At 39.0% G+C, this 15,034-nt stretch overlaps 2 protein-coding genes across 2 annotated transcripts; both read left to right on the plus strand.

The window, feature by feature from the left end:
- Positions 1 to 2,113: 2,113 nt before the first annotated feature.
- Positions 2,114 to 2,734, plus strand: LOC122076381 (receptor protein kinase CLAVATA1-like). Its single transcript, XM_042641683.1, has one exon. The coding sequence runs from the start codon at positions 2,114 to 2,116 to the stop codon at positions 2,732 to 2,734; it is 621 nt and encodes a 206-aa protein (XP_042497617.1).
- A 5,549-nt stretch (positions 2,735 to 8,283) lies between these two features.
- LOC122075318 (boron transporter 4-like) lies at positions 8,284 to 13,183 on the plus strand. The gene is made up of 14 exons (XM_042640307.1): positions 8,284 to 8,575; positions 9,066 to 9,204; positions 9,322 to 9,404; positions 9,521 to 9,713; positions 9,802 to 9,940; positions 10,023 to 10,188; positions 10,263 to 10,429; positions 10,765 to 10,938; positions 11,069 to 11,164; positions 11,254 to 11,370; positions 11,583 to 11,899; positions 12,085 to 12,358; positions 12,497 to 12,634; positions 12,861 to 13,183. The coding sequence occupies exons 2-14, from the start codon at positions 9,104 to 9,106 to the stop codon at positions 12,888 to 12,890; spliced, it is 1,995 nt and encodes a 664-aa protein (XP_042496241.1). The 5' UTR covers positions 8,284 to 8,575; positions 9,066 to 9,103; the 3' UTR covers positions 12,891 to 13,183.
- The last annotated feature ends 1,851 nt before the right edge of the window (positions 13,184 to 15,034 follow it).

The following is a 15,034-nucleotide window of genomic DNA, read 5'->3' on the forward strand; positions in this document are numbered from 1 at the left end:
GTAACCTGAAAATCTTTTCTTTACATGGTTTTACTTGGAAACAAATGGAATCTAAATAAATGAGGCATCATATGGTGTCTGTCATGTGCCACTATTTTTGAAAAAAGAAGAGAGAAAAACATATAAAACTCATCATTAATGTCATCATTACTTTTGTCATATTATGTTTTTCTTTTCTTTTTCAACAATTTCTTGCCATCCATACATACACTTGAGGTTGATGATTTCCTTGTTACAAACTTATTGGCATTTTTGGAGATGTCAACTCAGCTGCAATGTGCCAGAAATTCTTGCTGAAAACAAGATTATAGTCTACATCTCCTCATACTCTTCACAGTAGCTGTTCTGTATGCATCTAATGGAAGTATGTAGGTTGGGTACCAGCGTCCTTGCACATGTAATCATATATGAGTTAACCGCCAAGCTCCACTGATGTTTGCCTACAAGGCTTGGAATCAGTTTCTATCACAGCATTTTTTATAGTTTTCCCTTGTAATTTGAAGACCATAATTTAGAGCACACAATTTTCTGGTGAAAGCAAATTGAACCCTTGAGGGCCAGAATGTACCCTCAAGGTTAAATCTGTTTTGAGCCAAAAATGCCCTTTCAAGGCCAGCAGATCCTGGGGTAATGCCCAGAGCATGCATTTCCATCAAACCTTGATCCCTTCCTTCTTTGTTCTCTTAACACATGCAGGCATTGTTTGATTGCAAGGTACTCAGGTAGACACACACTCATAGGCCAGTTCCTGAGGTAAAACTGATGTGTATATCTTGAATTTATTCTCTTGTAGAAGCTCAGGCCACCACCCTGTGCATTGTATGTACTGATGATATCATTGCATGTTCTACTCTTTTCAATGGAATTCCCTCATGCTTTGCGTCTAGTGTATTGACTACATTCTAACCAATACTCATTGTTCTCATGAAAGAAAGGGAGAGTTTTCCTACACGCATAGTGTAGGGTTCAGCCACCATCTTAGAGTCCTGAAACATTCCCCATATTGGATGAAGTCGATGGTACCCTTCTCATGTTGTTGGTTAACCTGTCCCTCCCATCTCTTCATAGCGGATTAAGGAAAATCAGTAAAAAATAAATTAAATTAAATTGAAAAAAAAGGGGTGTTAATCACCAAGCTGCTATCATTTACTTATTTTTGGCATCATCACAGCAAACCAGAACCAAATGAATTCTTAGATATCCAAGGAGTTATAGCCTGTCAGGAAATTGAAAATTCTAACAATCATTTGATACTTTTGTTGTCACAATACTGAACTTGAATCTTCTCAAAATTAATGAACCCTTTTTATTATAAAGTAGTGCCTTCAATATAATTCACTCAAGTGTTTCTTTAAGCCTAGTGGGTTATTGTTTTTTTATTTGAATACTAGAACTTGAATGAAATATTGCCATTTCAAGGATCCATTTTAGAATTTAACCAAATTCTGAAATGAAAAGTACGATACCATGGGGAGGAGGTTGAGGGATTGAATCCTATCGTATGCACGTGTGAGTGGATGTGGGTGTGAATGTGGGTGTGTGTAGGAGTAAGTGGTAGTCATTGACCCTACTAGCGCCCAATAGACTGATCATTGATAGGCGGCGCTTACTAGGATAGTAAATCAAAAAAAAAAAAAAAAAAAAGAAGTATGATGCCATGTGGCATGGCAACCATGAGCTGCAACTTTAGAAGAATTAAACAGTTCAATTGAAGTCATACTCTCGGATTAGCAATTTGTGAAGCTTCAATTGTTTGCAATTTATAAGCCTAGTTGCAGTTTTCTTTTCAGCAAAGGCTGTTCCCTTGGTTACAATTTTTTTTTTGGGGGAAAAATTACATTCCCTCCCCTGAAATTTGTCAAGATTACGTGTGAGTCCAAAGGTTTGAGCGATTTACGCCCCCTCCCCTAACACTGACGGTGTGAGTGTTTTATTACTTTCATACATCAAAAGACTTGAATACCCCTTTAGTAAAGATAGTCTTGATTTGAGAGGACCATTATACCCCTTGAAACTTCCCGTTAATCTTGGCCTCAATGGAAAGCTCAAGTATCTTGAGGTAATATCGAATCATCTCACCGGAACGATACCTCTAGGTCTGTGTACCAAGAAGATGTTGCAGAGGCTGGTAGTGATGAAAAATTTATTCATTGGACCGACTCCAACTGAACTCAGTGAGTGCAAATTGTTGATTCGGATCCGAATTTCGAAGAATTTCTTAAAAGCGACGATTCCACCCGGGTTCTTCAACTTGCCTTTGGTGAATATGTTGGAATTCAGTGACAACCACTTCAGTGGCGAACACCCCGACGAGATTTCCAGCGAAATTCTTGGTCTCTTGATGCTCTCCAACAACGTGATGACTCAGAGAATTCCTAAAGCTATCGGAAGGCTCACCAATTTGCGAATACTCTCCCTCGACATAAACCAATTTACTGGGGAGATTCCACCGGAGATGTTCCAGCTCAAGTCGCTTTCCAAGATAAACATTAACAATAATAATCTCACAGGCTTGATTCCAAGCACTCTCTCTCGCTGCTCTTCTCTTACATCGATTCAAATCAAAGGCCTGGAAACTGACTCCATTCCAGAAACTTGGTTTCAAAGTGGAAGACGTAATCGAATGCTTGAAAGAAGAGAACATCATCAACAAAGGAGGTGCCGGGATCGTTTACCGGGGATCGATGCAGGACGGCGTGGATGTTGCAATCAAGTGACTTGTTGGTCAGAGTAGTGGGAGGATTGATCATGGCTTCTGAGCTGAAATTTAGACTTTGGGAAGGATTCGACACCGGAACATCGTGAGATTGCTTGGATTTGTCTTGAACAATGACACAAATCCGTTACTGTATGAGTACATGCCGAATGGAAGCTTGGGAGAGATGCTTCATGGTTCGAAAGGGGTGCATTTGCAGTGGGAGACGAGGTATCGAATTGCAGTAGGAGCAATGAAGAGAGAGTGCGTGCGGACATGGGTAATTCTACATTACTGCTTCCTTTTTTATTAGTTTTCATTTTCCATCCAATCCAACATTTCATATCCTATCACACCCACTAGTTTAGAAGAAAAATAGAGAAGACGCCATGGAGAGATCATCAGAAAAAGAAGAAAGTGGGGAGGAACTTAGGGCTGGGAGAGATAGGTTTAAAGGCAAGAGGGATTTCCCTCTTTTTTCTTAATTTTCAGTGAAGGGTTTTTCGGTCTCTTCACTTCATTCTGGGGTTATTTTCAGTATAGGAAATGTGACCTCACCACATAACAGTTTCATACTCACGATCACTAATAGATTGGACTCAAATGTAAGAATCTTTTATACTTTAGGTAGGAGGCATAAATCACTCAAACCCTTAGATCCACACGTAATTACGAAAAACTATAGGGAAGGGGATGTAATTTTTTTTTTTTTAATCTTTTATAAATTAAGCTAAAGTGGGAGCCTTAGAAATAAAATCTTAAAACGATACAAAAAGGAATGGAAAACACAAAAAAACAATCACACAATGTAAGGATTTACGTGATTTGACAATGTTGCCTACGTCTCTACAGTATTGCATAACCTACATATCCACATATATATATATATATATATATATCAAAATACCCACACACACATTTTTTTTTTTTTTTTTCTTTGAAGGTGGCAAGCCTAAAAGCTCTTTGGGCCCTTGGGCTTTTGAAGACCTTTCGAAATCAACCCACAAACCCTCAACCCACGGACCCATACAACGGAATTCAAGACATCAAACCCCCAATTATATAAACCCTTGGCTGTAATTGAGTCTTGTTTCCAATCTCAGATCAAAGTAGCAACCTTGGATTGGGGACAAAGCACATAAATCTGTCCCGAATTGACACACTTGGACAGTTAGAGTTGTCACAATCCCTAATTTTAAATGACATTCTATGATTCTATTCTTTGTAACTTGCCCTCATGGATTTAGTTATCCGCCAATACCAATATGATATCAATCCAGACTGGACTAGAGCAGTCTCGATTGGTTAATTCTGCCCACAGTTTTTACAAAAAACATATTTTTTTACTATTTTACTCTTATTCTGATACTGATACTTGATCCGGATCAATCTCAGCTGACACAATAGTAATGATACACTTGATTTGATATGATATCCAAAACCATGCTCCCCTCCCTTAAAAAAAAATATAAAAAATAAAAATAAAAATAAATAAAAATAAAAATAATCCTACATCCCTTTAGGTGCCAGCTTTCAGTCTTTCCTCATCAATAACCAGAGATTCTCCTTAGTTCACGACTTCACGTTGTCCTCTGGTTTCAAAAAAGAACGCTAGTTCGTTCTCTGAAGTCCAACCAACTGGTTTACTATTCCATCCAAGCTAATTTGAATCATAACATGGGGCTTTAAGAGATCTCAATATCTGTCAATCTATTTGTTCCAAATCACTTTCTTAGGTTGAATCTTTTTCTACAAAGTGACAAGTTTTTTCTTTCACAAATCTGCAACTTGAATAGTAAAAGTCCATGAGATAACCATCTGAAGCTTTCCTTTCTTTTTCTTCCTCTTGGATCTTTACAGAAATGTCTTTCCAAAGCTTTGTCTTCCACTCTAATGTTTTTTTAGTCCACCCAAGCTAATGGGTTTTCTTGGGTTGTTGGCTTGTATGATTACCAACACTTTTTTCTATGGCTATGTTTTCTCAGCCAATTTGTTATTTGCAGAGATATTGGGTATTCTTCATTTGGGGGTGGTGGCTTTAGGCTTTCATTTATTTATAGTACAAAGTTTTTTGTCCAAGAGTGGCCGCTGTGTCAGACATAAGGGCACGATGACCTCTGTACCCTCTTGAGTGTGCCCTAATGTCTGCGCACGGGGTAGCTCTTGGACAAAAAACACTTGTCCTTAATTAATATAGACTGTAGATATGAAATATAAGGTGCAATGGCTTCAAATATTTGTGCTCATTAATTTTTTTGAGATTTAGAGGATGTTTATGCTCAAAGGTTTTCAAAAAAAGATAAAAAAAGACGCTTTTGTTTTAAGGTCAGGGGTGGCCAGAGTTTGAAAAATTGGAATCAAATCGATCAAAGGTTTGACCTCCGGTAGTGGTCCTTGCCTTTAAGAAAGTGTACTTATTCCGTGTGCCTTGGGGTTCACACGTTCGATCATTGGCCTACCAAGCACTTGCTTGTTTCTTCTTGACTACAGCCAAAACCTCATCAATGGAGGGGAGATTTGAGCCTTGATCCTCTCCATCTGCCTATCTGGCTGTACCTATCAACTCACACCAAATTTAAAAGATCTTAGATTCGATGGAGGAGCGAAATCGGCCGTGACCAATCTTGATTCAGGTACATTTGACCCAACCAATTCTATGGTTTTTGGGATCGATTTTCACTAATTCCAATTGGAATCGACATGAACCGATTCAACTCTCAATTCTGATTAATAGCCTTACCTCAACCCCATAGTGTGAATCTCCACATGGATTATGGGATTCTGTAAAAAATAAAAAATAAAATAAAATGATAGGAGGGGGTAACAAAAGACTCAATTTTTCTTCACTCATGTTGAAGAGAGAATCTCCTCACCATGGAGATCTAACCCTTTGATTGGTACATGGAAAGATATGTTTTATCTAGATTTAGATCTCTCTAGCCCGTGGAGTGCTGGAGAGGGATGTCCAGTGAGGATTTTGTATCTTTCTCTTCTCTTGTTTCTCACTATCTCTCTCATTTTTTGTGTCTATCTCTCTCCTCACTGGTCCCTCTCCAGCACCTCATGGGCTAGAGAGGATCTAAATCCTTTTGAACTTATATACAAAAGGGGTGGAAGTTAACAATGACATAGGGGTCTAATTCTAGAGTTACATCACAAGTAGTGAAGTAATTCTTCCATCACAGAAAAGAAGAAGAATGAGGAAAAGTTTTCCTAAACCTATGGGGGACAGTTCATCCACCATCCTAGGGTTTACAAACCCATATAGGGTTTCAGTATCATTTCAAAATATCCTCATGATGACACCTCAGTGTGCATCTCATTCCCTGGAATTAATGGGAATGAATGTAGAAAGTTTTTACGATCAAAGAGAATCTCTTCAACCAAGGTCACTTGAGTCATGATTGAATTCTTGGAAAGTGTATTCAAAGGTTGAAATTTCAAAGGATCAAGTTTTTCTAAGAGGCCCATCACGATCACGTACAATATGGGGTGGGGGAGAGGTGGGAAGTGATGGGGTCACATCTAGATCATTATATCTTTCAACCGCCAATGAAGGAAAACTTTGTCCAATTCAAAGTACCTTTTGACACAAGCGTGTGACGACTAAATCTTGACGAACGAGTTCAGATACTCTGTATATACATTTCATATGCCAATAATATCTGTCCATTTTGTTGCCATCGATACCCCTCTTTCATCCTTTACACATTTCCAACTGTGTTGTAGATTTCGAGGAGGCGTGAGGGCTCACATCCAATAGATAGTGTGAGATTATTATAGGAGGTCATGGTGCAAGAAAGGATCTAGCCTTTAGATTTTGCCCAGAATTATTTCACCACTTGGATAGTGGTCCCTTGTATCATCAGCATTTGTTTGGAATATTCGGACCTTCGATGTCTTAGGCTAATTAGCTCTTGGACTTCAACTCGGCCGTTTAGCACAAGGTGAAGTTAAGAGAGTTACCCATGACCTCCTAGTAGGCAAGCAATCTGCTGAGGCACCAATCAAGTGAGAGAGCAGTGTTTTCTTTAATTTCTTGCTTTAATTCGATTCATTAGACATTCAATAAATATAAGAAACTTTTAAAACCCATCTAAGATCTTAAAAATACAAAACTATGATATGGTCAGACAAACTAAATAATTTATTTTAATAAAGATTAGATAAGTTTATTTAGTGGGACCAAAAAATGGCACGTTTATTAAATAGGGTTCAACTTTTGTGACCAAGATAGGTCCTTATTTACATGTAATTTTTTTTTTTATGTTTAATTAAATGGAGAATTTTTTTTTTTTAAAGTAGAATAGAGTTTGCCAAGTGGTAGAAGCTTATTTTGAAAATTCAAAATTATCTAATTTTAAAAAGTGATCTATCCAAATAGTGATACTCGCCTAAGAAAATATGTGGTTTTGAGTTTGACTCCTTTTACCTTCTTGTGATCATTTACACATGAAGTTTATCGCTCTTCATTGCTTTCAATGGAAGTTGAATGGTTCTCATTCAACCTCGATATGATCCAGTACATTTGATTGTGGAGTCAGTATGACCCCTATGGGATTAGTTTCGGCCTGGATACCCGTCATTAACAGCAAAAAAAAAAAAAAAAAAAAAAAAAAACTCTTTTACTCGAGTGTAACCAAACCCACACTATGACCATGTATCTTAACCCTTAAGAACTAACTACAGCATGATTCTTCAAAATAAGTGAAATATTTCCTTACAATATTCTAATGCTTTCCATAATGTGGGAAGAATTTCCTATCTTATAATCATTAGAAATAGTTTCATTCACTAAATAATCTAAGGGCAAGTGTTTTTTATTTGTGAGAGGCCCCTGCACCCACCTAGAAATAGGAGTTCGCACCCCAACGGTATGGTGGTCATTATATGTCTCTTATGTCTGTGCCACAGGGGCCTCTCGTGATCAAAAAACTTTATCCCATAATCTAATTATGGAGAAAAAAGAATAACAAGAATTTCTATTGCCATGACTCATGAATCTCATGACGTGGGAGAACATATAAAAGCATTCCAACGTGCAGAGATCTCGACTTGATGATATTGATATGATATGGATTTAGATCTGATCGAAATAATGTGTATCGATCATTTTTACCCTTACTTTTAAAAAATATATATATTTTTTTTATTGTTTTATCCCTGAAACGATACGAGTAATATGACCAATACAATACTGATACTTAAAATGCATGGGGGATTCACATCTTCGACATTCAAAGCGCACTTTAATTACCAACACCTGACCCTTTTATTTCCATAACTACCCTTCTGCGCCTTTTAAATGACAGTAAAAATGAGATAAATAGGGTGGAATAAATGGGTCAGGTGCTGGCAACTTAAAGTGTAAGTTCAGGTCAGCATACATGCAGGGCATAGGAGAAGTTAAACGGTACCCGGTCATGAGGGATCCTGCCCAACATGTGATGCCACGTGGACGCAACTGGCGGATTTCTCGGAAGGAGCAGTTGGAAAGGCAAAATGGGGACCACGGCTGACGGCTCGCGCGGTTTTTCTAAGAGGCGGAAGCTTTGTCTGCCTCTCTCAAGCTCCCGCTTCCACCAACCGCCGTGTACGCAAAACAACTCTCTCTCTCTCTCTCTCTCTCTCTCTCTCTCTCTCTCTCTGTCCTTCTTCCACCACTACTCTTTCCATTTTCTTCCCTGGCAACAGATTTTTCTATAAATACATCTCTATCTTCACTCCATATGTGTTTACTCCATTCATCTCAGTTTGTTCTTCTTTCTTCTTCCGCATTGCTCGTGGCTTCTTCGGAGGACCAGTGAGGAGAACCCCTTTCTCTTCCCTTGCCGACAGACACACCGGCGTGATCGGCATTGAGATACCGGTTGGTAATTGGTAGGTATCCTCTGCTCCTCCCCACTCTCAGACATCCAAAGTGCTACTTTGCTCCATTGATTTGTTTGTATTTTCTTTGGGTTAGTTGATTCGTAATTGATTTTTTATGATTCATGGAGATCTTTATTGGTGTTTGTTTCTCCGGGGATACATTAAAGCTCAGTTTCATCGATGAAACGTGCAGTTTCTCAAGATTTATAGAAACAGTTGGTTGTTAAGCACTTTAGCTGGTTTTCTTAGTTCTCAGATTTATATATTGATTTTTCTACGTATTGCCAAACTTTCTCAGGGAAATTTTCCAGGTTTTAATCTGTTGAGCTCTCCCATTTTGGTTTTCCCTTAGCTTACGAGAACTTTGCATTTTGTGACTTCCTTTTTCTTTCTCCCTCGAACAGGATTCTTAAATACTCTGTTTGAGTTCATGCATGTAATGCTTTGATGGATTTTTAGAATGCCTGAGTATAATTTCTCCTATCTTTTGCTCTTGAAGGTACCCGTTCAATCTGTTTTTGTTGCTTGCGTTTGGTAATGAATAGTGTCAAGCACCCATTCAGAGGGATCCTTAATGATGTCGAAGGAAGAGCATCTTGCTACAAGCAAGATTGGATTGTTGGAATTTTTTCAATTAGGTATCACTCCAAAAAATAGAAAAGAAAAAAGAAAGAGTGGTTGTTAATCAAGTTATTTCCTCGTGTTTCTCTGTGTCTCTGCAAATTTCATTTCAATCTAATCTTCATTTGTGGTAGGATATTGGCTCCGACTGCCTACATTTTCTTTGCATCTGCGCTTCCTGTTATTGCCTTTGGAGAGCAACTGAGTAGGGAAACAGGTTGGTATCCGTGGTTTTTCTCTAATCTCGAGTTTGTATAGCCCAATTCAAGTTTCAACAAAAAAGGACTACCATTAATAAGTTTAAGTTTTAAATATTAATTTTGATCTATGTAGATGGAAGATTGAGCACGATTGACACTCTAGCTTCTACTGCCATCTGTGGTATCATACACTCAATACTTGGAGGACAGCCTTTGCTAATATTAGGAGTTGCAGAGCCCACAGTTATAATGTACACCTATCTATATAGTTTCTCCAAAGATAGGGCAGATTTGGGAGCAGACCTGTTCTTGGCATGGGCTGGATGGTAAGCGAACAACTTCCTCGTATCTCCATATCAGGGGTTCTCTGAGGTTTCTATGGTCTGCTAACTTTATTGATATGGTCTGTTGCAGGGTGTGTGTTTGGACAGCTTTCCTGCTGATTCTCCTTGCAGTTTTCAATGCTTGTGATCTTATTACTAGATTCACAAGGGTTGCAGGGGAACTTTTCGGCATGTTGATTACTGTCCTTTTTATGCAAGAGGCCATCAAGGTATCTGCTCTATCCAAGAATTGAAACCGTGCATTTAGCATGGTAATGAGGTCATGTTTAACCTGATTTGACTGAATCACAGGGGGTGGTGGCTGAATTTGAAATTCCCAAACATGGAAACCCAACAGAAGAGAAGCATCAGTTCCCATGGCTTTATTCAAACGGATTGTTAGCAGTTATATTCTCCTTTGGCCTGCTATACACAGCGCTGAGGAGCAGGAAAGCGAGGTCATGGTGGTATGGCACAGGTTTGTGAAAGAACTTCAATTGACTACTCTGTGCCATAAGCAATACTAATATTTTAACCTGAATTACCCAACAGGGTGCATTAGAAGTTTCATTGCGGACTATGGAGTTCCGTTGATAGTATTGGTGTGGACAACATTGTCATTCAGTGTGCCAGGCAAAGTTCCTTCTGGGGTTCCTAGGAGACTTAATAGTCCTCTTCCTTGGGACTCAGGATCCTTGTACAATTTCACAGTAATTGAGGTAATAATATTCAGGCGGCCAGACTTCTTTCTTCATCAGATACCAATTTTTTTAACTTATTATTTTAATCCCAAATATGCATTAAAATCTGGGATGATACCAATTTGAGTTTCTCTATATTCTGAATCAAATATATCTTGTCAGTAAATTAATTGTAGGTATCTGTTCCATTATCCAAACAGCCGGCTTGAAATTCCAATCTGTATAAACTGTTGTCTAGGTTAGAATGGACTTATTCCTTTATCTATGCTTGGTTTCACTATGATCTTATTATTCAGATTGCCCAGATAAATTAATTTGTACTGAATTATGCGCTTCTTATTCCACAACTGCAGGATATGGGGAGTGTCCCACTCGTCTACATCTTTGCTGCTATTATACCAGCACTGATGATTGCAGGTCTTTACTTTTTTGACCACAGCGTAGCTTCACAGATGGCACAGCAGCAGGAGTTCAATCTCAAGAATCCATCCGCTTACCATTATGACATCTTATTGCTTGGATTTATGGTATGACTAGTTGTGGTTATGTTAGTTCTTCTATATCACCAGTGGCCCGAAATCTGAGCATAACCATATTCCAAACCGTATCCTTACTGTTTTTTTGTGCTTATGGTCTTATTTCAATTCATGTATTCAGGTATTGCTCTGTGGACTCATTGGAATTCCTCCTTCAAATGGGGTCCTCCCACAGTCTCCCATGCATACCAAGAGCCTTGCAGTTCTAAAGAGGCAGGTGGGCAAATGAATCTTGAAAGAAACAATATCTGCATTGCTGGTGCAAATAGAATTGGAAGCTTAGATGATATTTTCTGTGATTTGCAGCTGATTAGGAAGAAGATGGTAAAGGGTGCGAAAGAATGTGTAAATCAACAAGCTAGCAACTCAGAAATATATGGGAAAATGCAGGAGCTTTTTATTGAAATGGACACAGACTCATCGGTAAGTGCCTGCTCACCTACAAAGCTCCCTTGGCTAGCCATTGGCACAGAAGTAAACTGTAGGCCACCATTTATTGCCTCTTGAAAGATACAAAAGCATGTGATAGATCAGACTGGGACGCCTTCTGCATTTTAATGGCACTGTCTTCACCATGGGTATTGTTTCACCAGCAGTCTTCTACAATTTCATTACTTATTTGTTTATTTATTTAGACTGCCTCAATAAGAAGAGAGCTGAAGGGATTGAAGGATGCGGTTATGGCTGTTGAAGAGGGAAAATCAAATAGTACATTTGATCCTGAGAAGCACATTGAAGCCTACTTGCCTGTAAGAGTTAATGAGCAGAGGGTGAGCAACCTGGTACAGTCTATTCTTGTGGGTGCATCTGTTTGTGCCATGCCTGTAATCAATTTGATACCTTCGTCAGTTCTCTGGGGATACTTTGCCTACATGGCTATTGACAGCCTCCCTGGAAACCAGTTCTGGGAGAGGATGTTGCTTCTCTTCGTTACTCCTGGCCGGCGGTTTAAGTAAGTTACCTCCTTCCAAATAGTTAATGCTTTTGATACTACGGGAAAAAATACCTCTTGAATCAATGGTTCTTTTTATTATTTTATTCTTGTTACTTAATGGATCGGCATAATTTTCTTAGTGAATCCCTTTCGCATGATTCTTGTTAATTGGTTTCTCTGGGTGTTGAATTGTGTTGGTTCAGGGTCCTCGAAGGTGATCATGCTTCCTTTGTGGAATCAGTACCTTTCAAGTACGTTGCAATATTTACCATCTTCCAGTTTGTATATCTCCTGGTGTGCTTTGGGGTGACATGGATACCTATTGCTGGCATACTGTTCCCATTACCATTCTTCCTCCTGATAACCATAAGACAGCACATTCTCCCCAAATTCATCCACTCAGATCACCTTCGTGAATTGGATGCTGCCGAGTATGAGGAGATTGCTGGTACTCCATATCTTGGTCATTCTCTCAGGGTAATTGATCTCTTCATCTCCACAGGATGGCTAATGAAAGGCCCTCCTCTTTATAGAATTTCTTTTGTTGGTGGAAGACCATACAATAGCATCATCTATTGTTTTCTTAATTTTGATTCTATAAAAATACATGAGCAGGAACAGGAATCTGGTCAAAATGAAGGCGAGGTGATTGGTATAGATCTATGTGATGGGGAGATATTGGATCATCTCACCACCAATAGGGGAGAGTTGAAGCTTAGAACTGTAAGCTTCAGTGAAGAGAGGTGCCCCCAGGCAAGACTAAACCTCTTAAAATTTACTTTTGTTCTTAAGTTCTGATTGTATTTTACCACATGGCAAATGCATGTGGGTAGTGTCTTCTTTCCTTTTTCTTGATGTAACAGAACTTCTATTAAAAACCAGAAGGATGAAACTGACCATGAAATGCGTATTTAAGTCTCTACTGCAATGTAGGTTGACTGATGACTAACTTTCAGATATAAAATTTTGTTCATGGCAGGTTTACCCTGTGGTGTCCCAAGATGAGTGAGGATGAGTAGCTTCATAGAAGGAATGATGCCGGTAATGATTGTTCGGTGATGTTTAATTTAAAGGTGGCGGTGGAAGAGTTTCTAAAGAGATACAATTTCAATTGTGTTTGAATTGCTTACTTTTTGGGTAAGCAAGTATTGCTTTATATAGAAAAGGATTTACATCAAATAGATTGTTACAAGGACAGAACAAAGAATAGACTGTTACAAGGAGAGAATCAAGGAGAAAATATGTATGGACTGTTACAAGATAATGATTAAGTTATGGAGATTTGAAATTTAAAAATTCAAATTCAAATTTGTCTATCATCCCCCCTCAAACTATTGGGTGGTAGCCACAAGAGTATGCTTCGATACTAATTAAATGCTGGTGTAGATAATCCTTTGGTGAATATATCTGCAATCTGTTCACTGGAACGCAGAAACTGGACCTGTAGTGTTTTGTTTAGAACAAGATCTCTTACAAAATGGTAGTCCACCTCTATGTGTTTGTCCTTGCATGGAGTACTAGATTTGCAGACATTTGGGTAGCTGATATATTATCACAGTGAACCAATAGTGGTTTAGGGAGATCCACTTGTATGTCATGAAGTAGATAGGATAACCATAGTAACTCAGAAGCAGTCACAACAAGGGCCTTGTATTCTACTTCTGCACTGTTGGTTGCTTTTTCGATGACCATGAGAGGAGGTTGTTACCCAGGAATGTGCAGAACCCTCTTGTGGAGCGACGTGTGTCAGGGCAGCCAGCCCAATCAGCATCTGTGAATGCCACCATTAGAGTCAATTTGGTTGGCTTTAGATGAACTTCCGCTCCAATAGTGTGTTTGATATATCTGAGTATTCGCTTGGCAGCCTGTAAATGTTCTGTTGTTGGAGTTTGCATAAACTGACATACCTGATTTACCACATATGAGATATCAGAAAGAGTGATTGTTAGATATTGCAAAGGTCCAACAAGTTGTCAATACTCTGTAGGATTAGCCAATACTTCTCCTGTTGTTGCCGACAACTAAGTACCTGATGCTACTGGAGTTGCATAAGGCTTGGTTGTGTCCATGCCTTGACTTTGAAGGAGTTCTAATGAGTATTTATTTTGGGTAAGTAAAAGGCCTGTGGAGTCTCTTGTTGTTTCAATTCCCAAGAAGTAGTGTAGGGGGCCTAGATCTGCCATTTTAAACTCATTACTCAAACGTTGGATCGCCCTCTGTATTTGACTTGGATTTTTCCCTGTTAATATGATGTCATCCACGTAGAGGAGCAAAACAACCAGGCCGTTCAAATCCTTATAGGTGAACATAGAATTGTCAGCAATGCTTTGCCAAAAACCTTTTCTAAGGAGATACGTTTTGAACCTTTGAAACCAGGCTCGTCGAGCTTGGCGAAGACCATAAAGGGCCTTTTTGAGATGACAAACATGGGACATATGTAGGGTACTTACAAAGCCCTATGGTTGCTCCATATAAACAGCTTCTGTTAGGGTTCCATTCAAAAACGCATTTTTAACATCCAGTTGATGTATTTGCCAATAGTGTGATATGACCAATGTCAAAACTGTCTGTATGGTTGCAAACTTTACCACTGGACTAAAGGTATCATGGAAATCAATGCCAGGTTGTTGGTTGAATCCCTTGGCAACCATCCTGGCCTTGTACCTTTCATTGGAACCATCACTCTTGGTCTTGATTTGGTATACCCATTTGCAGCCAATTATATTCATTTCTCTGCTATAAGGAGTTAATGTCCAAGTTTCATTATCAAGTAATGCCTGGAATTCTTCCTACATTGCAGCACCCATTTGGGATCTTTAGATGCCATTTTATAGGTTTTGGGTTCTGTTGGTGTAGGGGTTATAAAGGCTAAAAAGTTTTGAGGGATTGGGTGCCTAATGGTAAGCAACGACAAAGGAATTTTTTGTTTTCTTGTGCCGATTTGATTCCTAGTTACCATAGAATGGCGTGGTGCAACTAGTGGGTGAGGAGGTGAGGGCAGTGGGGTTTGTGGTATTGGATGTGGTGATGTATTCGGTGATGGGCTATTTATTTGGTGATGGGTTATTGGTTGGTGGTGTTTGTGGTTGAAAGAAAGAATCAGAGGTTGGTAAGATAGGGAGGGTTACAGTTTTTGTGGTTGGTGGAGTTGGT

This window comes from Macadamia integrifolia, chromosome 4 (assembly GCF_013358625.1).
Source record: "Macadamia integrifolia cultivar HAES 741 chromosome 4, SCU_Mint_v3, whole genome shotgun sequence".
NCBI lineage: Eukaryota > Viridiplantae > Streptophyta > Magnoliopsida > Proteales > Proteaceae > Macadamia > Macadamia integrifolia.

Coding starts and splice junctions, on each gene's coding strand:
- LOC122075318 (XM_042640307.1), top strand. CDS start 9,104: ATGAATAGTGTCAAGCACCCATTCAGAGGGATCCTTAATGATGTCGAA. Junction 9,205..9,321: donor GTTGGAATTTTTTCAATTAG/GTATCACTCCAA, acceptor CATTTGTGGTAG/GATATTGGCTCCGACTGCCT. Junction 10,430..10,764: donor ACAATTTCACAGTAATTGAG/GTAATAATATTC, acceptor CCACAACTGCAG/GATATGGGGAGTGTCCCACT.
- LOC122076381 (XM_042641683.1), top strand. CDS start 2,114: ATGTTGCAGAGGCTGGTAGTGATGAAAAATTTATTCATTGGACCGACT.